The sequence below is a fragment of the Leucoraja erinacea genome, chromosome 39, assembly GCF_028641065.1.
Source record: "Leucoraja erinacea ecotype New England chromosome 39, Leri_hhj_1, whole genome shotgun sequence".
In the NCBI taxonomy this organism is placed as follows: Eukaryota; Metazoa; Chordata; class Chondrichthyes; order Rajiformes; family Rajidae; genus Leucoraja; species Leucoraja erinaceus.
The window spans coordinates 8899223-8920767 of NC_073415.1; the positions used below are offsets into that span (position 1 = coordinate 8899223).

Sequence of the window (21545 nt, forward strand, 5' to 3'; positions counted from 1 at the left end):
CTATCTTCGATTTAAACCAGCATCTGCTGTTCCTTCCAACAACATGTATCTATCGCTCCCCATTTCATCACCACACCATCTCCCACCCCTACACAGTGATCTGTGCAATGATGGAATGAATTGTAGCAATCTTTTTACTTGCATAGGTGTTCAGTGATCAAGTCCAAAATACTCCCTATTAAATAAAGCCTGTTCCCCAGCCAGCGGTGCATTCAGCCATTGGGAAGGGCAAGGTAGGGAGTTTAAACCAGTGCACATAATAACCCAGTCAAGGAGCACCACATGCTGCTGACTATCTGGCTGCTTATTTGCACTCTTGGTAGCAAGAGAGAGAAGACAGAACAGTATTTTCCAATTATTGAACTTTGACTATAGATCCTAGTCAGCTATACCAATAACCATAGTTCCTATATCTCTGAAAAATGTTGGCATTAACTGCTGCTCTGTCTTCCACTTGTTACCTAGAGTGCAAAGAAGCAGCCAGATCGCCTGCGGTATGTGTTGCCCCTTGGCTGGGCTTTATGTGCCCAGGATAATGTGGAGTAGAGAACTTGGTGACATCTGGGATTATTACTGATGACAGGCACACAGTGCTGGAGTAACCTAGCGAGTCTCGACCCAAAACTTCACCCATCCCTTTTCTCCATAGAAGCTGCCTGAGTTACTCCAGCACTTTGTGTCTATCTTCGGTATAAACCAGCATCTGCGGTTCCTTTCTACACATCATTACTGATGAATTTTGTTCCATGCAAAATAATGTAAGACCTTCTGTTGAAGGGGTCAGAGTATTGTAATGGAGAGGAAAGTGAAAGACATGTCACTAGTTAGCAAGAGAGTTATCTCTATATTTAATACATGGTGTCAGAGAGTAAGATGGATAAAATCACCATTCTCGGTTGGGTGGGAAATGCTTCTCAGAGTCACGGTCAAGATACAGAAAGGAGATAATGTTCTCAGCGAAGAACCATTGGGTGTGGATTTACTGCAGTCTGTGTTGTGAACTCCAAAGATGTAGAGGTTTGTAGGCTAATTGGCTTGGTATAACTATAAAATTGATGTAAAGTTGGTCCCTAATGCGTGCCAATGTGCGGGGATCGCTGGTCGGTGTGGACTCGATGGGCCGAAGGGCCTGTTTCCGCGCTGTACCTCTAAAATTAAACAAAACTCACCACGTCAGTCGGCAAATTTTCCAGGTCATTGAAGGGTGACTCCAAGGTATTTGTGTCAACGTTTAATATGACCACATCCTCCAGGGCTTTGTTCCTCACCCTCTGCAAGAGAAAGGCACATCCTGGGGGACACAAACTTTCAACAACTATCTTCTCCTATTGGCTTTGGGAAACCCAGGTACCTCTCTGAGAATGTAGGCTCAAAAGTGCTGGAGTAACTCAGCGGGACAGGCAGCTTCTCTGGAGAGAAGGAATGGGTGACGTTTCGGGTCGAGACCCTTCATCAGACTGAATGAACCCATTTGAGCAGACTAGTGCTAATCAACATCCTAAACATGACAGACCTCATTGTAATGCCTCGTATATTTCAATTTTCTTTATGACATAGTAAAATACGGTTTAGCCGGTCATGTTTCTGCTTGCTCTTAGAGCTGTCCCACTACTCCCATTCCACTCTTCCCTTATTTACCTGCAGCCTCTCTTAAATGCCCATTAACATTCCCTTGATTGCTCCAGCACCCACTCACGCTAGGATTAATTTAAGGAGCCAATTAACCTGATGACCAGCGCTCCTTTGGGATGTGGGAGGAAACCTGAATAGTTAGGGGGAGAACGTGCAAATTCCCCATACTCTGCGTCATGAGTCAGAAGTGAATCAGGATACCAGAGCTGTGGCAGCCTTAACGGCCTGTCCCACTTTCACCATTCATGAATTCTCCCGAGTTTTCCCCTTGATTCAAACTCAGAATGTTTGTAACGAGTCCGTAGATATATCGTAGCGGCTCGTTATGCCAGCCATAGGTACTCGTGGCATCATGTAAGTCGGGACTTTTTTTCCAGCCTGATAAAAAATGTCCAAGAGTAAAAAAATGGTCAGGATGAAAGAAATTGTAACTCTTTACTCGTAAGGAGGGCATCGAAATAGTGGTGGGAATTTGTAGACATACTCGCAGGAGTTCGTGAACTTTGTCGTGGAAGGTCGCAGTAGTTTGTAGATTACCACAATCTTGTTTTTTTTTCAGGTCCTTTAAACTCGGCAGAGGTATTGAATTAAGTTGTGAAAGTGGGACAGGCCCTTTACTCTCGACGTGTGGGAATTCTCACCCCTATTCAGATCAATGAGGTTCTCGTCTGGAAAGCTGATTGCACGTAATAACTACTGACCATGACTTTGAGAGCGGTTGAGTGTAAAATCCCCAAACAGGAGTTACTAAATTCTGTTTCAGAATGTGAAGTCGCCTTGGAAAAGAATAATGTTTGCAGACACAAATGTAGTTAGACAATGATAAAGTTTACACTTACCTCCATTAGACTGGAATGAATCCCTATTAGGTACGGCATTGGAGCGCTGCGGAAGACAAAAAGATAAACTTTTAACAGATTTACTTCTTTTAGTTTAGCTTAGAGATACAGCAGGGAAACAGGCCCTTCGTCCAACCGAGTCTGTGCCGACCAGCGATCCCCGCACACTAATACTATCCTACACACACTAGGGACAATTTTACAACTTACCAAAGCCAATTGGCTTACAAATCTGTACGTCTTGGCATGTGGGCGGAAACCAGAGCACCTGGAGAAAACCCACGCAGGTCACGGGGAGAATGTCCAAACTCCATACAGACAGCACCCGTGGTCAGGATCAAACCCGGGTCTCTGGCGCTGTAAACCAGCAACTCAACCACTGTGCCACCATGCTGCTCCATTCTGTTCTATTTCTACAAGAACTTACATCTAATAACACGTTGGTGATTTAGACTCATTGTCGAATGGAATTTTACTGGTTCAGAATTAATGGGCTAGTATCAAGCTATGGACTCGGATTCAGTTTATAGTTTTGCCTCCTCTGCTGATTAGCAGTGGGTAGAGAATTACATTGTGAGCTAATTGTCATTCTGAAAAGCCTCCACGATAGCCAGCTTAATCTAAAACGTTGTGGGCGTGCACCCAATTCTACCTAGGAATACGAGAGGCTTGTGCACTAATGTCACTTGCTGTTTGCTGTCTCTACCATTACAACCAACTATGAAAGACATAAAGGGAATCTTACCAGCAGTAGTCGAGGAGGTGTGGAGGGAGCACAGGGATGTATATGTGTTGCCAGTACATGGGATAAAGCATTGCAGACGAACCGTGCACACAAGCCGTTAACTGTGGATGAGGAAGAAAATAACATGTTCAACAAATCGGGCTCAGTAGTCAGGGAAGGAAGAACAATGAAGGAGCTGGCGTGGGGGTGAGGGGGAGAACAAACGACAATGGAGCAACCGCTGTGGGGGTGGGGGAGAACAAAGGAGGAACTGTAAGTCCCCATCCCACTTTCACGACCTAATTCGCGACCTCTGACGACCTTAAACAACCTATTAAAACAAAACACGGTCGCGGTAACCTACGACTACGTCTACAGCCTATGACTGCGACCCTAGGTGGCCGCTATTTGCATATTGTGTTACATATTTCACTGTGCCTTGTCACATGTGACAATAAAGCATTCCATTCCATCGTGCTGCTTTTTCAACCACGATATTGGTACAAACAAAAAGCTGGAGTAACTCAGCGGGGCAGGCAGCATCTCTGGAGAAAAGGGATAGGTTTTGGGTCGAGACCCTCTTCAGTGTCTTATAACAAGCTGTTTGCCTATAACTCATTGTATTTCATAGATTATCTAATGATTCGATGAATACCTTTTCATACCTCTAGTTTCCGGACTATCTTTAATCAGACTTCACTGGACTTCATCTTGCACTGAACGTTATTCCCTTTCTCCTGTATCTTTACATTGTGGATGGTCTGAATGTAATCATGTATTGCATTTTCGCCGACAGGTTAACATGCAAGCAAAGCTTTTCTCTGTACCTCGGTCCACGTGACAAACTACACTACACTGGGCTACACTACACTGGGCTTGCTTCCCACCCCACTGCGCCCGGCACATACCGTACTCAGTTTACTGCTAGTGATGATAATGCGTCTCTCATGCAGCATGCTGGCGAAGAGATGCAGCATGCTGTTCACATCAACAGCAACCACGTATTCTGTCAGGTTTCTCTGTAACACACAGAAAGTTTACACACAGTGCAAACATATACAAAATGTTAATAATACAATGTCGACCATGCGTGGAATCATTTCTCAGTGTTGGAATGAACCTTTTCCCCCCCACATTATCCACCCCTTTTCTCACTACAATTTCAACTGACAAAATCCTCCACCCTCAGTGCTACATCGTTGAATCCCAATATTTAGTTTAGTTTAGAGATACAGCGAGGAAACAGGCCCTTTGGCCCATTGAGTTCATGCTGCCCAGCGATCTGCACACCTTAACACTATCCTACACACACTAGAGATAATTTACATTTATACCAAGCTAATTAGCATACAATCCTGTATGTCTCCTGAGAGAACAGAAGCACCCGGTGAAACCCCCACAGGGAGAGGGGGAGCAAAGTGATAGAGATGACAGCGAATCAGTAATTGGTTACAAGTTTCTTCAGTGGGTTAGGGGGAGAAAGAAAGAAAGACCCAAATCAGTAAATCAACCGTCTCCTGACAGGTGTTTGCTAAACTTGGACTAACTAAAATGGCCAGCCTGCCCACAAGGTGTTAGCATGGATCCATGGATCAACCACCCAGTCTCAAAGCAGCTCTCCTGCCCTCCTCCCCCCAGCTCCCCCCCCCCCCCCCCCCCCCCACACACACACACACAGTAATAACTCACACTCTCCGGTATTGTCGGCAAGCTGTTGACATCGGGGGCAATAAAATAAGAAAGCTGGGGGAAAGAGGAGATAAAACATCATTATATAGATTGCAGATTGCAGAGTCAGTTCTTACGCCAGTGATTACACTGAAAATGAATCAACACTAGAAGGCTCATCCTCCAACCATGACAAGGTTGACATCAAGGTAATGAACAGAGATGGAAAGCAACAAGATTGAAATGATCAAAGTTTTGTTATTGTAATATAAATGTCGGTGCATTCCTTTCATTCTTCTATCCTTTCCCCTTCTTACCCAACCCCTCTCATTTCCTCTCTCTTGGCTTATAATTCTCTTCCTCTATTACCTCTGTTTTGTTTATTTCCTCGTGGGGGGTGTTATATCATGCAAGGTTGATCACTTCATTGCAGTGTGGGTGCATTGGTCTGCTCAAAGGGACCTCTGCATCTATCAATTTACAGCAGTAATATCAAGTAGTAATAGCAAGGACTGCAGATGCTGGTTTATGCCAAAGATTGGCTCAAAGTTCTGGAGGAATAACTCAGCGGGTCAGGCAGCATCTCTGGAGAGATGGAATGGGTGACGTTTCCGGTCGAGCTCAGTCTGAAGGAGGGTCTCGACCTGAAACGTCACCCATTCCTTCTCTCCAGAGATGCTGCCTGTTCCGCTGAGTTACTCCAGCATTTTGTGTCTATCTTCAGTGCAAAGCAGCATCTGTAGTTCCTTCCAACACCTCTCCAGGTGATTTCTACAGTCACCAAGAATCCACGTTTAGGATTATAAAGGCCTAATTGCAGCTTAAACATCCTGCACACTACTTGTACTAGGTGCTAACACTTGCTGATAAAGGTTGGGTAACAATCTATTCACATTGCAGTTAAAGAATAGGTTAGTCTGCAGCCAGCAGTGGCACAGGTTGCTAGTTAATTTAGTCAGCATGCAAATGTGGGGTTAGACACATTTAGTTATTGGGTTAATCTGGTCAGTGCCAGTACGGTGGTGTTGGTCATCGGGTTTTGCCCGACTCACCAGTGGCATACCACTACTGATATCCCTCGTCACATCTTTCAGATATCGTTCCGTCGTAACTCCCAGCTGTTGGGCCTTGTGAGACAGTATCGTGGGATTATTGTTCATTCTGAAATATCACATTACAACCTTACATTTTAACATTTTTGTACTTTGAAATATTTTTCCTTTCTTGTTCCCAGCAATGACTCAGTAGGTGGCACTGTTTGAATCAGTTGTCCATTCAAGCAAACTCCAGAGACTTCAGCATATAATCCCGTAGGAGTATGTAAGAAGGAACTGCAGATGCTGGTTTAAACTGAAGATAGACACAAAAAGCTGGAGTAACTCAGTGGGACAGGCAGCATCTCTGAAGAGAAAGAATGGGTGACGTTTCGGGTCTGAAGAAGGGTCACACATTCCTTCTCTCCAGAGATGTTGCCTGCCCCGCTGAGTTACTCCAGCTTTTGGTGTCGATCCTGCATGAGTGTGTTGTGCTGATTCAGGTGTGATGATCGGACAAGTGCTCACTCAGGCAGATGCACAAGATCCCATGGCCACAATGTTCATGGGATGTAGACATCTGTTTAGGGCAGCGCGGTGGGGCAGCGGTAGGTTTGCTGCCTTACAGCACCAGAGACCCGGATACGATCCTGACTACGGGTCCTATCTGTACGTTCTCCCCCTGACCTGCGTGGGGTTTTTCCAAATGTCGACGAGCTTGGCGAACTTGCGTGTATTTGGCACATATCGCACTAAACCTTTAACTATCCATGTACCTGTCCAAATGTCTTTCAGCCTATTTCAGGTGTGCTTACCACCGGGATTTATCATGTATGTTGGGCAAGTTAATCTTGTAAATTCAATGATCCGTTTACTTCTTGGGAATTGTCTGGGAGCATAAACTGGGCATGTATGTGTTATTAGACACAAAACATTTTGGATACTCGGAGGCCGTGAGAGGGATGAATCAGCCAAAGGGATCAATGCAGCTTTATTCATTTTAACTTACAAATTCAAGATTGAGTGGAGAGCCTGACTGGGGTGGTGGCTGAGTGTACAGAACCCTCAGGAGCTCTTTCATCTCGACGTCCTGCAGCAACAAAAAGGCACATCATAATTCAAGCCAAGTGGGGTTATGCAGTCTATACAAGGAGCAAGCCCCTAAACACGGCATGGCAACACAGCAGTAGAGTTGCTGCCCTACAGTGCCAGAGACCCAGCTTCCATCCTGATGACGGGTGCTGGCTATACAGAGTTTATACATCTCGCAGTGATCAAGTGGGTTTTCCCTGCTGAAACCTCATATATTCTATGTATTTGAAATACCAACCCACTCAAACAATGCAAACTGATGCCTGAAAGCTCTTAAACCCGTCTTGTACTCTATTACTTGATGTTCCAAATGCAAAGCAGGCTAAAAGACATCTCAAATTCCTTTGCACACAAGCATAGAAATGAAGTGAAGGAGTAAGGTTCTGGTCAGCTCCACTGTTTAATACTATTATTGTTCTGATTTTAAGCTCAACTCTGCAGTAATTCATCTCACCACCAGAGGGCCTGTGGCTAGGATAAAGGTAAGGAAGTAGGGGAGTGGAATCTGAATGAAATCCCTCTGCAATGTATGGAATGGGATGAAGGACATTCTCGAGGATGGTTTAAGTCATGTTGGAATGGATCCTGGAGTCAGAGGAATTCTGGCAGAGGAGGATCAGCTCAGACTTTACTTTAGACTTTAGAGACACAGCTCAGAAACAGGCCCTTCGGCCCACTGAGTCTGCGTTGACCAACGATCCCTGTACACCAACAGCATCCTACGCAATAGGGACAATTTTACCAAAGCCAATTAACCTACAAACCCACACATCTTTGGTGTATGGGAGGAAACAAGAACACGTGGTCACGGGCACGAGAACAAACAAACTCCGTACAGACAGCACCCGAGGTCGGGATCAAACCAAATGAACTAAATAGTTTCAGTGCAAACATAGGTTTAAGTTTAGGTTTCAAGTTTGCCTCTTGGTATGCACGAGTTTAGAAGGTTGAGTGGGGACCTCATTGGAACTTACAGAATAATGAAAGACAAAGATAGAATGGATGTGGAAAGGTTGTTTCTACTGGTGGTAGAGTCTAGGACCAGAGGTTTATAGGCTCAGAATTAAAGGGCGCTCTTTTAGAAAGGAGGTGAGGAGGAACTTCTTTAGTCAGAGAGTGGTTAATCTGTGTAACTCTGCCACAGAGGGCTGTGGAGGGCGTTAGTGGATAGTTTTAAGATAGCGATAGACAAATTCGTGATTAGAACGGGTGTCAAGGGTTATGGGGAGAAGGCAGGAAAATGGGAGGCTGAGATCAGCCATGATTGAATGGAGGAGTAGACTCAATGGGCCGAATGGCCTAATTCTACTCCTATAACTTGTGATCTTGCATCAGTGGACGGTACACAGCTAATGGTCATGCTGTTGTGGGGGCTTTCCTCCTGAGATATAAAAATCGTCATGGACTAGACAGTTCCAGCTGACATAGGCCTGGTCAGGGAAGGAGTTTACATGTGGGCAAGATGTAACCAGAATAGCTTCTCTTTAGAGTTAGGCAACCACCATCTCAGGATATTATAGTATCTTCTTCAAGCCTGTTGACCTTTCTGTACACAGTTACTAGCCGTACAGTATCACAATGTGTTCTCCAATCGGGTTGCAAAAGCTCATTTTCTCTTCTTTCTTACCAACAAAAGTAACTGGATAAGAGATTTTCTCCCTCCTGCTCCACATTTACCACACTATGCATTGCAGTGATTTCCTGCTTATTAGATGCAGGTTCTTCCAATTGACTCAACATGTGTAGGATCTTGTACAGGAAAGAACTGCAGATGCTGGTTTAAATCAAAGATAGACACAAAATGCTGGAGTAACTCAGCGGGACAAGCAGCATCTCTGGAGAGAAGGAATGGGTTGAGGCCCTGCAACAAGTGTAGTTCTTGCCCAGGGAGTGTGAGCTGGGACAATGTCAAGGAACATACACTCCTTATGTGACCGGTGCTGTACCCAAGTATGTTTGACGGGATAGTAAAGAGATACCTGAACTCTGTTACTCCTGCTGTTCTTGTCGAGGAGAGTGTTACAATGTGCATTGTAGAGGGAGTTTACTCTGCGTCTAACTTGCATTGTTCCTGCCTGGAGTATTTGATGACGCACTTTATTGGCCCTTGGTAAGTAATGAGATCTGTAAAATCAATCTAATTTTACAAACTTTTTGTAAAAATCTATCTATATCAGGCTGCAGATGCATGTTATAGGATGACATTTACTCATGTTTGGAAACATAATTAATGTAGTATGGTAATATTTACCTGCCCCTTTGCCAAGTAGTCAGCTATATTGTTTAGGAGTTTGTAGAAAACTTCAAACCAGGGCAGGAAACTAGAAGACAAATAAAAACAATGGAAAGAAAATGCTGATATATAAAGAAATGAACATGTAGACACAAAATGCTGGAGTAACTCAGCGGGACAGGCAGCATCTCTGGAGAGTTTTTTGGGGCAGGATCATTGGTATTGTGGAGTCTCACCAACAGGTGGAGGTGTGAACAGCAGTTATTGGAGAAGAAGACAATTAAATATATGTTTTTCTATTTTCTAGAAATGTTTTTGGGGGAACCACAGGGGCGGCTGATACCTCATCAGTGTCAGTGACCCAGGTTCGATCCTGACCTCGGGTGTTATCGGTGTGGAGTTTGCATGTTTTCACTGTGATCCCGTGGGTTTTCTCCCACGTTGCAGAGATGTGTGGGTTTGTAGGTTGATTGACCTCTGTAAATTGCCCCGTGTGTGAAGGGAAGATAAATGTAAAATGCTGGAGTAACTCAGCGGGACAGACAGCAACTCTGGAGACTAGGAATGGGTGACATTTTGGGTCGAGACCCTCCTTCAGACTGCTCAACCCGAAAAATCACCAATTCCTTCTCTCCAGAGATGCTGCCTGTCCCGCTGAGTTACTAATGTGTAGGAAATAGATGGGGAAAGTGCGATAATGTAGAACAAGTGTGAAAGGATAATTGATAGTTGCCGTGGGCTGAAGGGCCCATTTCCATGTTGTATCTCTGAATTAAACGAGGTTGGTTTGAAGATATAATTGAAGTTCTGGGTGCATCTTCCCATCCTACCTGAGGATGCAGATGCAGGTCTTCGATCCGCTGGTCAAGCGGCAAAAACCAAACCGCTGATAGCCGTCTATATCTGTCAGCACGAACGTGAACTGCTGGACGGTGGAACTTTCCCACTCCCTGCCAAACAGAAGCAGAATTTGTAGTTCAGTCAACTTGGTAAACCAGAGCAACTGTAATTCAATAAGCGATTCAGCAGAGGGTTTCGTGAAGATTAATAAAACATGTTTCAAATGTTGATATTAAACATTCTTAATTTGCCCAAGTTGGATGCAGAATGAAACAAGTCGCACAAACTGCCTGACCACCCACTTGACACCAGTATTTACTTCCACACTCACTTCACCAGTGCCTGCCTTCTAGCTAAGTCATTATAAGTTTGCTTGCAGCAGAGTTAGAAAGACACTACGTCAATCATGAGTATGTCAAATCTTTGCTACCTCCAGGCATTGATTGGGACCCAGCCTTCATCTGAGGTCCCCCTAGTCACCAACAGGCATTCACTCCGAAAGCCATGGATAGATTCTTACCTTTCCATGTCAAACGGGAAGCAAAACTTCGGCAGGCTCTGTAAAGATTCCTGTGAAATGAGAAATAGGCATTTAGATGTTAAAGTTATTGCTAAGGAAGAAACTGCAGATGCTGGTCTAAACTGATAGACACAAACTCAGTGGGACGGGCAGCATCTCTGGAGAGAAGGAATGGGTGACGTTTCAGGTCGAGACCCTTCTTCAGACTCGATCTACAATAATAGGTGGGATATCTTATTAAGGGCCACTGTTGACACTAGAGGGCAAAGCAGACTAGTGCATCATTGAGACGTAGTTAGAAAAGATTTGTGCTTGATTCCAATTCTTCCTATGGATTTTGCAGGAGTTTGTTGCCTGTGCAGGGTTAGCTATGCCATTGGAAACTGAGATTCATCCCTTTAATTTGCAATTTGTTGGTTGTGCAAAGTAATGGGGAGGGTGGTTTCTAATCGTAGTCAGCAGGTATAAACTCAGCATTGGATAGTTGCAGTTGGGAGAAATTGTCATTGTTCTAGTGTAAACCTGACAAAGAGATTCATTCACAAACTAATAATTAAAAATAGGATTTGCATTCAGATTGTATTTAGCGGCTCCAAATTCTGGCGACTGCACATTTGTGGTTGTGGGAGGTGATAGTAAAGAACCATTGAAACATTGACCATTATTGTGATCCAAATAATCATTCGACAAACAAGTGTAAATGCACACACTTAAATATAACTCCCATTATTTAATCAGTTCAAAGTAAAAACGATGAATGTGCCACTCGGTTAATTTCACTGGGGAAAAAAATGAATTTTGAGAGATAACCTGAGTCTTTAAGATTAGGTAGCAGTTTTTTGGACAGAATTCATGTAGAGATATTTCTGTGGGAAATTCCAAAATGTTTGGCTATAAATATAAATTCAGGCACCTGTGGGCAGTGCGCCAAGGGAAATTCCTTGTATGTGCATACTTGGCCAATAAACTTATTCATTCATTCATTCAAAATCCATCGGTAGGTCGTGAAAAATGTATTTACCATTAGGAAGTAGATTAGGAGGAATCTCTTGAGACAGAGGGTGGCGAATCTATGGAATTCAGTCACAAAAGGCTGTGGAGGCCAAGTCAATGGATATTTTTAAGGCAGAGATTGACAGATTTTGATTAGTGTGGGTGTCGGGGGTTATGGGGAGAAGGTAGGAGAATGGGGTTGAGGGGGAAAGATAGATCAGCTATGATTGAATGGTGGGGTAGACATCATGTGCCTAAAGGCCAAATTCTGCTCCTATAACTTATGAACCCAGTGAGTGGTAAGAATGTGGAATGTGCTTCAAAAAAAGGAGTTGAGGTAAATAGTTGAAATTGGATTGCAGCTTCTGACAGGAATATAGTACTAGTTGACAGATAATGGGAGGCAGGTTAAATGGAGCATGTGCAGATGGATAGATCACTTGCATTTGTATGATTTGGTAAATTGGGAAGCAGAATCCTTCAATACCCACTCATGCCTGGACATGGCCAGATCTCAATCACTAACCAATGCACAACCATCATTGAGGATCAATGAACCACAGAGCCAGATAGAAGATGCAGCTTACCTGGTCATTGTAATCCTCAGGATATTGTTTCAGCACTGCAGGATCTGCAAGGGATGACAGAACCATTAAAACAGCCCCCAGTCTCCACAGTCAACATGTACACTATGCCTGTTGTCCCTCTCTGATCTACCGGTTCATGTACTGACTTTCTGAGAGCACCTTTGGATCTTTTGTTGCAAGGCATGCTAGAGGATAATGCAGCAGCTGAGATGAAAGTTGGTCACCTTGACCAAATGCAGAAACTGTGCTCATGTCAACAGTTTGTGGTTGAAACCATTCCTTGTAAATGTTTGTTGGGATATAAAATTAACAACTCTTCCAAGCCTGAGAACATAAATATATTGATAACCAGTTTATCCTGGCAGATATCAGTCGGGTTTCAATGTCTGTATAACACGTTATAGTTTCGTGGTCTGGATAACTCATTATCATCTAGCCCACAACCAACAATGGACCATTGTGAACATCTTTCCTTAATCATGGTTACATTTTTGCATATCTTCCATTAATTTGCTCTATCTCTCTCTCTCTCTCTCTCTCTCTCTGTGTTACTGTCTATATCTCTTATTTCCCTTTCCCCTGACTCTCAGTTTGAAGGAAACATCACCCATTCCTTTTCTCCAGAGATGCTGCCTGACCCGCTGAGTTATTCCAGCATTTTGTGTCTATTTTCAGTCAGTCTTGTTGTGCTCAGGATCAGTAGGCACTTCAAGAGTTCAGTCTTTCCTTTGAATATCACAGAGGATACTATCAAGGTGTCCTATTTTAGGCCAACATAAACATTAAGCAGTTCCTGTGCTGTACTGTACTATGCTTTATTTCTCTTGAGCACCATAAGCTGATGCTAGCCACAAAATGTTGGAGTAAGTCAAAGGGACAGGCAGCATCTCTGGATAGAAGGAATGGGTGACGTTTTGGGTCAAGACCCTTCTTCAGATGGATGGTTTCGTTATAAGAAGTTACTACTTCTAGTAGCAATGTATCTCCGTTCTTTTAGGAGGGGGGGGGGGGGGGGGGGGGGGGGAACTCCACACATGGTTATAGATGTTAGTCATAAATCCCTGCATGACACCAGCAGAGGCTTGGGCCTGCTTCCGAGCAGACCGGATATGGTTTTAACGCAACATGAGGTTGATCATTAACTGGAACGGGATTCAGTTTATTTTTCTCATATAAAATGTCTGCTCCACACATCGCATTGCAATCCACTGCCTGAAAATCCATGGAACCTGCTCCAGTGATCATGTCACCATGCTGGGAGCCGGCCTCTGTTATCTGCAGGGCCTTGTCCTGCCCATATGTTCTACTGAGAAACTCAACAGGAAACCTGTGGCTTCAGCACGACTTTAAAAAAAACAAAACTTCAGATTTGCAGAAATGAGTCGGTCTTTGTGGCCCACTCCAAATCTTGAAGTCACGCTCCCTTGCCTTTTTGTCTTAAATTCTCTCTTCCCTCAATCTCTGCCCATCACCCCAGAGTTGGAATACGGGCACCACAGAGTGGGAGTTCTTCATTATCGTGAGAGGGTTGCCAGAAATTTGACCAGAATATGCATTGGTGCCAAATAGGTCCTGTTCACGCACCCACGCGTTCCAGCACAGTGTTCAGCAATGCTCGCACCTCCTTAGTAAGTAAGTAACTTTATTGGCCAAGTATTCACATACAAGGAATTTGCCTTGGTGCTCTGCCCACAAGTAACAACATGACATACAGTGACAGTTACGAATGACTCAGAAAACACTAAACATTAATAATAATAAAACATTAATGATAAAACATTTAGGGTGAACTGTAATGCTGTCAGGGAGCTATAACTGAGGGTTTTGCCATCACTTTTATCAAAAGGACATCATGTTCAGTTTTTTTTTTTATAAACTCACACATTTTTAGACAACCAGATTTAAAAGAAACCCGAGACAGCGGAAACCCATTTCCTGTGGCACTTGGTTAACGGCAGCAGCAGTATATTTGGTCTATTCTACTTATCTACAGGACCCATGTTTTTAAAATGTGTTGTGTTTTGAGCCCGTCTAGTGATGTTACAGTCTGATCGTCTGATCCTAACTGATCTCAGATGAAATAGATTCAAGGCTTGGTTAGTATCTGGATGGAAGACTGCACTGAAATAGTAGATATCTATCACCAATTCCACTGTGCCCGAGTATTACGCCTATACATTGTAGTATCTAAGCTGCCCAAAATTGTTGTCGTCACCTTGGGATTGTCATTGTTCAATCCAGCTTCAGACAGTTTAATTATGATGAAATCGTAAATTGAGTTGGCAATGTGCTGTAGGAAGGAACTGCAGATGCTGGCATCTCTGGATAACAGAAATTGGTGATGTTTCAGGACTTTAAACGTCACCCATTCCTTCTCTCCAGAGATGCAGCCTGTCCCGCTGAGTTACTCCAGCATTTTGTGCCCATCTTTGGTAATGTGGTGTTCTGAATATTGAAGACTGCAGGCCCCTGAGCCGAGTTGTATTCCAAATTTCACTTTCTCTCGGATCCCATGGAGTTTTACTTTACTGATGATTTGCCAAATAGAACTTTGCAAAAGCCATACCATACCTACAAATAAATTGTGCAAGTTTACCCTTGATTTTGATGGCAGCATAGTTGATTTGAATTCTAACTTTCTCCTCTTTGAGTGCACCCTTAGCCCTGTTCCTCTGGCATTAATTTACTTCCAAATGATTTATAGAGTCATAGAGCAAGATGCCCCCCTCTATGCTGGATTTCTGAATCTTCTCCCTACTTTATTCTTACTAACAAAGTGCATGACCGCACACATTGCTGTGCCGTGTTACATTTGCCCTTCTTTAGCCACTTTCCAGACCTGTCTAAGTCCCTCTGCAGGCTTCCTCCACACTACCTGCCCCATCACCTGCCCTTGGAGTGCATGCATTCAGTGGCGGACTGGCCAGGGTGTCAGCTTGCCCGATGGCAAGTGGGCCCCTGGTGAAGTGATAGCAAGTGGGCCCCTGTTAAATGATATCATTGTAGTTGTGTGTGGGGCCCCCTTTGTCTTCTGGCAACCAATATTTTTAGACCCAGTCCGCCACTCGGTGCATTCACTCCAGAATTATATCAAAGGGGTTAAATTATACTTTGTATTCCCTCGGGTTTAGAAAACTGAAGGATGGTTCAATTCTGAAGTTTCAAAATGAGAAAAAGGGTTCAGTAGAGTCAACACAGAAACTATATCCTCTAATGAGATGTATAAAAATAGGAACTATATCTTAATTATGAAACTACTGAATCACCCATCATAGTTCTCCTGTCAGGACCAGTTTCATCTTGCACGGCTAATGGCAGGTATCATATATACACATGGAAGATAGTGAAAAATCTGTAACACTCTCTCATAGGCAATTGGAGCTTTCAAAACAATGAACAATAGACCTACAAGAAGGAACTACAGATGCTGGTTTACACTGAAGATGGACACAAAAAGCTGGAGTAAGTCAGCGGGACATGCAGAATCTCTGGAGTGACGTTTCGGGTCGAGACCTTTCTTCAGACTAAATAGACACTATAGATCTATGTCCGTTACATACATTGTTTCACTGGATCAAAGGCAAGAAAATAGTTGATGCAATGACCCACTGGATCCCAGTCTGATTGTAGTTCTGAGAGGCCACATCCTGCTCTAATTTATGAAAAAGTTCAGAGACGGAGAAACTTTGTGAAGATGGACCCTGTAAGATCAAGTGGTTGCTATCTAGCTCATGAATATATTCAAGAATCAACTTGAGAACAACTTTTTTATTCTTCCTTCAGGTAAATATTTTCTACACTTACCAACATCTGTTGATTTAGGACACAAGGCTTCGATAAACCATTCAAATGTCCTATCAGGGTTCTCTCTGAAAATAAAGAAAAGGAAATAGAACATTAATAATTCGTAGTTTCATTGGAAAGGGTTTATTCCCTTTCCTGAAGTATTAACTAAAACTGGGCAGAAACTCCCAACTCCACAATAACATAGTTTCTTGACTATTTTTCATGTACCTAGGAGATACTTTAACATATAGACACACATGTTCATATAGGCTTTAGTTTAGTTTATTGCCACGTGTACTGAGGTAGAGTGAAAAGGTTTTGTTGCGTGCTAACCAGTCAGCGGAAAGACAATACATGATTACAATCGAGCCATTCATAGTGTACAGATACATGATGAGGGAATAACGTTTAGTGCCAAGTAAGGCCAGCAAAGTCCGATCAAGGATAGTCAGAGGGTCACCAATGAGGTTGATAGTATTTCAGGAATTCTCTCTAGTTGATAGTAATCAGTTTGCATACTGCACCATAGTGCAAATTAAAAAATCAAGTAAGTCTTGGCTTTCCAACAAATCCCTTCTGCTTTCTTTCAACCCAGCTCCTCCCACTCTGTCCACTCTTGTGCCTCTGCTGCTGGAAGCATGGTCAATAGTCAATAGTCAGATTTATTTGTCACATACACAATGAAATGCAGTGAAATGAACTTGCCAGCAACGGTACAATAAAAAAGAATGCACAATAAAACATTTAAAACAAAACATCCACCACAGCATTCATCACTGTGGTGGAAGCCACGAAGTTTAGTCAGTCCTCCTCCATTTTTCCCCGTGGTCAGGACCATTGAATGCTCTTTAAGGAGTATTTCCACCCTCTTAGAAACAACCCTCATAGTCCCCTCCTTTAAAACTCCAGTCACCGAACCACTACATCAACTTTCTGTTTATCCTTTAGATTGGTGAATCTGTTTCACAACTCTCTCTTTTTATCAGTGATTTATGATGGGTTCCACACTCCATGTTGACCATACCATAGAAAACCTGAACCTCTTCCCATGCTGCTTCTCAATGAAGGTGGACTAACTATAATGGCATAAAGCTCACATTGTCATTGATTAGGGCGATGGCAGGTAATGGTGGATTTTAATATTGGCCTGCGTCTGGCTGGAGTAAGAGATAGCAATAATAGACACAAAGTGCTGGAGTAACTCAGCGGGACTGACAGCATCTCTGGAGAGAAGGAATGGATGATGTTTCAGGTCGGGATCCTCTCCTTCTCTCCAGAGATGCTGCCTGTCCCACTGAACTACTCCACCATTTTGTGTCTATCTTCGGTTTAAACCAGCATCTGCAGTTCCTTCCTACACATAAGAGATGGCAAAGGTACACATCCTGAAACTGAATTGGTGATTGGGCTGAAACTGAGTTGGTAGTTCCAGAAATGCTGTAGTTATTGATACATATCTAGTGTGGTGGTTTTAGCTTGACTAGTTTAATTTAGTTTAGTTTAGTGATGCAGCGCGGAAAAAGGCCCTTCGGCCCGACACTATCCTGCATACACTAGGCACAACTTCACCATTCTACTCCATTAAAGGTGTCAGATCTTTACTTTGCTCCATTGACATCTAGTCTTTTTCTCAAACCACATCCCGTGTATCCTTGCTTTTAAAAATGGCTTTTGGATCTTAAAAAGGCCTCTTCTTTATCACCCACGTATGCAAACCACTCACCCTTTCGTAAGGGGCCTTAGCTAAAGTTTGCATATGTTTGTTTAAAAGATACAATTTGAGGTTTGAACACAATTAATTGAAATTGCATGCTTTTGAAAATGTATTAAAAAGCAGAGGTAGGAAATGGGAACTGAACAGGTACACATGTCAAGAAAAGGAATAAAGCTTTACATGGAACCACAGAAAGAGAAGTGAAAGGAAATGCACAGATGCAAAAGGGCACACCTGGAAACTTAGGTAGGGGATTGAACAAAAGTACAGGAGCAAATAAAAAAGAATTGATCGTATGTGGAAATAGGAACTGCAGATGCTGGTAAAAGATTGGATCAAGAAAGAAACAAAGACAAAGATGGTTTCAGTACACTGACCATCTGTACCACAGTTCATTCAGATCGAGTGGTACAGCACGGAAACAGACCATTCAGCCCAACTTGCCCACATCTACCCTCTTTTGGTCCATATCCCTCCAAACTTGTCCTATCCATGTAGCTGTCTGTTTCATAAACGTTGGGATAGACCCAGCCTCAACTACCTCTTCTGGCAGCTTGTTCCATACCCCCATCACCCTTTGTATGAAAAAGTTACCCCTCAGATTCCTATTAAATCTTTTTCCCTTCACCTTCAACCTATGTCCTCTGGTCCTTGATTCACCTAGTCTGGGCAAGAGACATAGTCTGGTCCTTGATTCACCTAGTCTGGGCGAGAGACTGTGCATCTATTCCTCTCATGATCCTCTGATTTTGTCACCATAGCTGCTGAGTAGATTTAGCATGAGAATTCAAATTGGAATCCGAACCAGGACTTGTCTAATTGATACAGAAACATCTCATGGAACTTCAACTGGAAGAAAAACTTATTAACTCTGTAAAAGACACAATTCAAGAAACAAAGCTTAATAAACAGAGAGGGTAGATCACTTGTAGAAATCTCTTCAATGGAATGTCTTTATTAAAAGCTGTGATGATTAGCACAACATTGTGCTGGTTGCCAGCAATTTGGAAAAAAACCCTATTTGAACATCGGTAGTCAAATGCATTCGGGAGTAGCCAAATTTGGGCTCTACGTAAGATAGTGCCTAAGGAAAGAAATGCAGAAAAAGAAAAAAGACCTCCAGCTTATACCTGCAAAAGATTCTATTGATTAACTAGTGAAATTCATTTATCAGAAAGTGTTATAGAATAAATATTTGTTAAACAAAAGGAAAGATTTCCCTCCTTTCTGCTCCCTCTGCCTGAAAATATCTAATTCTAAACATTTTGCAGATTAGGTTAAATACAGTCCTGTAAAAGTAATTGATTTGGAAATTAATATGCAGTTAAATCAGAAAATGCTGCAGACACTCAGCTGATCAGGCAGCATCTGTGGAAAGAGAATCCGTAACAGATCAGGCTAAAGACCCTTTGACTGAATTCAGAAAGAGAGAAAACAAGTTAGTTTTCAGCAATAGCATGCAATAAGGTATCATATTCAGAAATCAGGCCATCAGCAATGACTAATAACCTGTTCGCTGAAGGTTGTTTCACATCCGCCCTCTGTGGTGTTTTAAAGGTTTCATTTGTGCAGATCAAGCTGCTGTCAATTTATTCAGAGACTCGCATCATTTGAACTTTGTATAAACACTTTGGGTGAAACAAAATGCATACAACAGAACAAACTTGAAAATCATCGGAATCTATCAGGTGACAAATCTGCAGGGAAGGTAGAAATCTTACATCAACTTCCGTTCTTTAGCAACCATTTTGTCATCTCACGGTACCCTGCACTGTCTTGAAGTCAGTCCTTGCTCACCCACCACAATAGTTGGCAAAGATTGAGCAACGGCAGAGAAAATAAGTTTAAAACTACCCAAAGGAAATCATTGTTCAAATTTGCTTGTTTAATACCAAGGTGGCAGTTGTTTCAAACATTCGGCAAGGCTGCGGTCTCAGCTCCTTCCCCTCAGACCCAGAGCTTTCTTCAAACAACTCTCTGTCACCGAGCAACAGCTGAGCGCGGCAATCACAGAGAAGGGAAGAAATCGGACAAAAATATAAATGTGTCGCAACTTAGTCTTGAAAGCGTTTTGAGTTTCTTACTTGATCCTGGATCCCATGGTTGTCTACATGGCCGGTGATCACAGCTGCAAAGAATCCTGGTCTGGATTTGGATGGATCATGGATTTTGGGAAGGGGACAGGGATGGTGCTGGTGCTGCAAGTTGTTAGATGAGATAAGTTTTTCTGTCAGTACCTTGCGCCGTGATCCTTCCGTTAGACTGTATAGGAAGTATGATGTATGACGTGCTACTCTGAGAGGAGTGACTCTATATATAGTGACACCACGGACGTCTGAGGCCAGAAATTCATCCGTGTGGTGCTGTGTTTATGAGTGCAAACTTAACATTAATCTTTGGAATGTATTAATTGCAGAATCAATCACTTGGCTTGATTCTGCCATTCATTTAGTTTGCCCTGGCACTTCCATGTATGGCATCTATGAGCTCCCATTATTGGGCTCACAGATCAACAGTGCCCCCTCCTTGACTCTCAGTCTGATGAAGGCTCGACCTGAAACGTCACCCATTCCTTCTCTCCAGAGATGCTGGCTGACCCACTGAGTTACTCCAGCATTTTGTGTCTATCTTCGGTGAAAACTAGCATCTGCAGTTCCTTCTTACATGGCCCACATTATATCTTAAGACACCTAGGATGCAGAGGATTCCATTTGCCATACAGTCTAGGGGTATGAAGCAATTTCCTTCATCAATTGCTCATTGACCTAAATGTCCCTATTTAGAATAATTTGTTTGTAGTTTTAAAGGGCCAGGCCAACTTGTACCCACTGCTGCCCAAAGATCTTTGATGCTGCCTTAGCAGCAAAGCAATCATTTACTTTTTGAGAATGGTGCATTATCCAAATTGCAAGGAGCATTTCCATGTGATTGATTAGTAAGATGATGTAAAACAATCAAACAAAGAAAAATGGTACTTTAATGTTGTATGTACTGTGGTACAGTGAAATTCAAAAGGTAAACACAAAATGCTGGAGTAACTCAGCGGGGCAGGCAGCATCTCTGGAGAGAAGGAATGGTTGACATTTCGGGTCAAGACAGGGTCTGAAGAAGGGTCTCGACTCGAATCGTCACCGACTCGTATGGAGTTTGTATGTTTTCCCTGTGACCTGCATGGGTTTTCTCCAGGATCTTCGGTTTCCTCCCACACATTACGTAGGTTAATTGGCTTAGTATAAATGTAAAATTGTCCATAGTGTGTGTAGGATCGTGTTAGTTTGCACGGGGGGGGGGGGGGGGGGGGGGGGGGGGGGGGGTGCAGACTCAGTTGGCCAAAGGGCCTGTTTCCGCGCTGTATCTCTAAAACTAAAAAAATGAAACTAAAGAACAGCGCGTGGCAGAGGATCACAGAAATAGCTGTGATGGAGGATCGTGTGGCAGCAAGCTAGCTCAGTAATTCAGTGAGTGAGTGAGTTTGCTCGGTGCTCCCAGCTCTGCCTGGCTCAACTTATCCCCCAGTTATTGTGACTCAGTAGTGGTGTGGGGAGCAAAATCACATGGAAACGCACTATCCCCACTTGGAAAAGATGCCTGCAGCAACACAGCGACTGGCAAATCCATCTCGCCAGTCCGCCAAATGCTTGTTTGTATGTGTATGGTGTCCATAAGTCAGGCATTTGTAACCCAGGGAGGATCTGTAAGTGCGTGGTTAAATTTGGGGTAGCTGATGGGAATGTGGAGAGAATAGAATCAATGTAGGATTAGTGTAAATGGGTGGGCCAAAGGTCCTGATTCTGTACTGCATCTTTCTATGATGAATACACCCTGCAAACTACAACACCCTGGCTACATTGCTACTGCCATTGGAAAAAAGGTACAGGAGCCT

General features: G+C 43.2%; 1 protein-coding gene across 2 annotated transcripts in view; it reads right to left on the reverse strand.

Moving 5' to 3' along the window:
• LOC129714540 (DENN domain-containing protein 1B-like) overlaps positions 1–20440 on the reverse strand; it is a 33191-nt gene extending 12751 nt beyond the window's left edge. Inside the window, exons 1-13 of one of the 2 annotated variants that reach the window (XM_055664226.1) lie at positions 19747–20440; positions 15967–16031; positions 12163–12206; positions 10583–10632; positions 10053–10172; positions 9241–9310; positions 6907–6987; positions 5916–5990; positions 4885–4938; positions 4104–4214; positions 3217–3317; positions 2472–2517; positions 1170–1271 (exon numbers count right to left, since the gene is read on the reverse strand). In XM_055664226.1, the coding sequence (XP_055520201.1) occupies positions 1170–1271; positions 2472–2517; positions 3217–3317; positions 4104–4214; positions 4885–4938; positions 5916–5990; positions 6907–6987; positions 9241–9310; positions 10053–10172; positions 10583–10632; positions 12163–12206; positions 15967–16031; positions 19747–19763 (936 nt within the window). In that variant the 5' untranslated portion in view covers positions 19764–20440. The remainder of the gene's footprint in view (positions 1–1169; positions 1272–2471; positions 2518–3216; positions 3318–4103; positions 4215–4884; positions 4939–5915; positions 5991–6906; positions 6988–9240; positions 9311–10052; positions 10173–10582; positions 10633–12162; positions 12207–15966; positions 16032–19746) is intronic. The other variant, XM_055664227.1, reaches the window with a different exon arrangement.
• Between the last annotated feature and the right edge of the window lie 1105 nt (positions 20441–21545).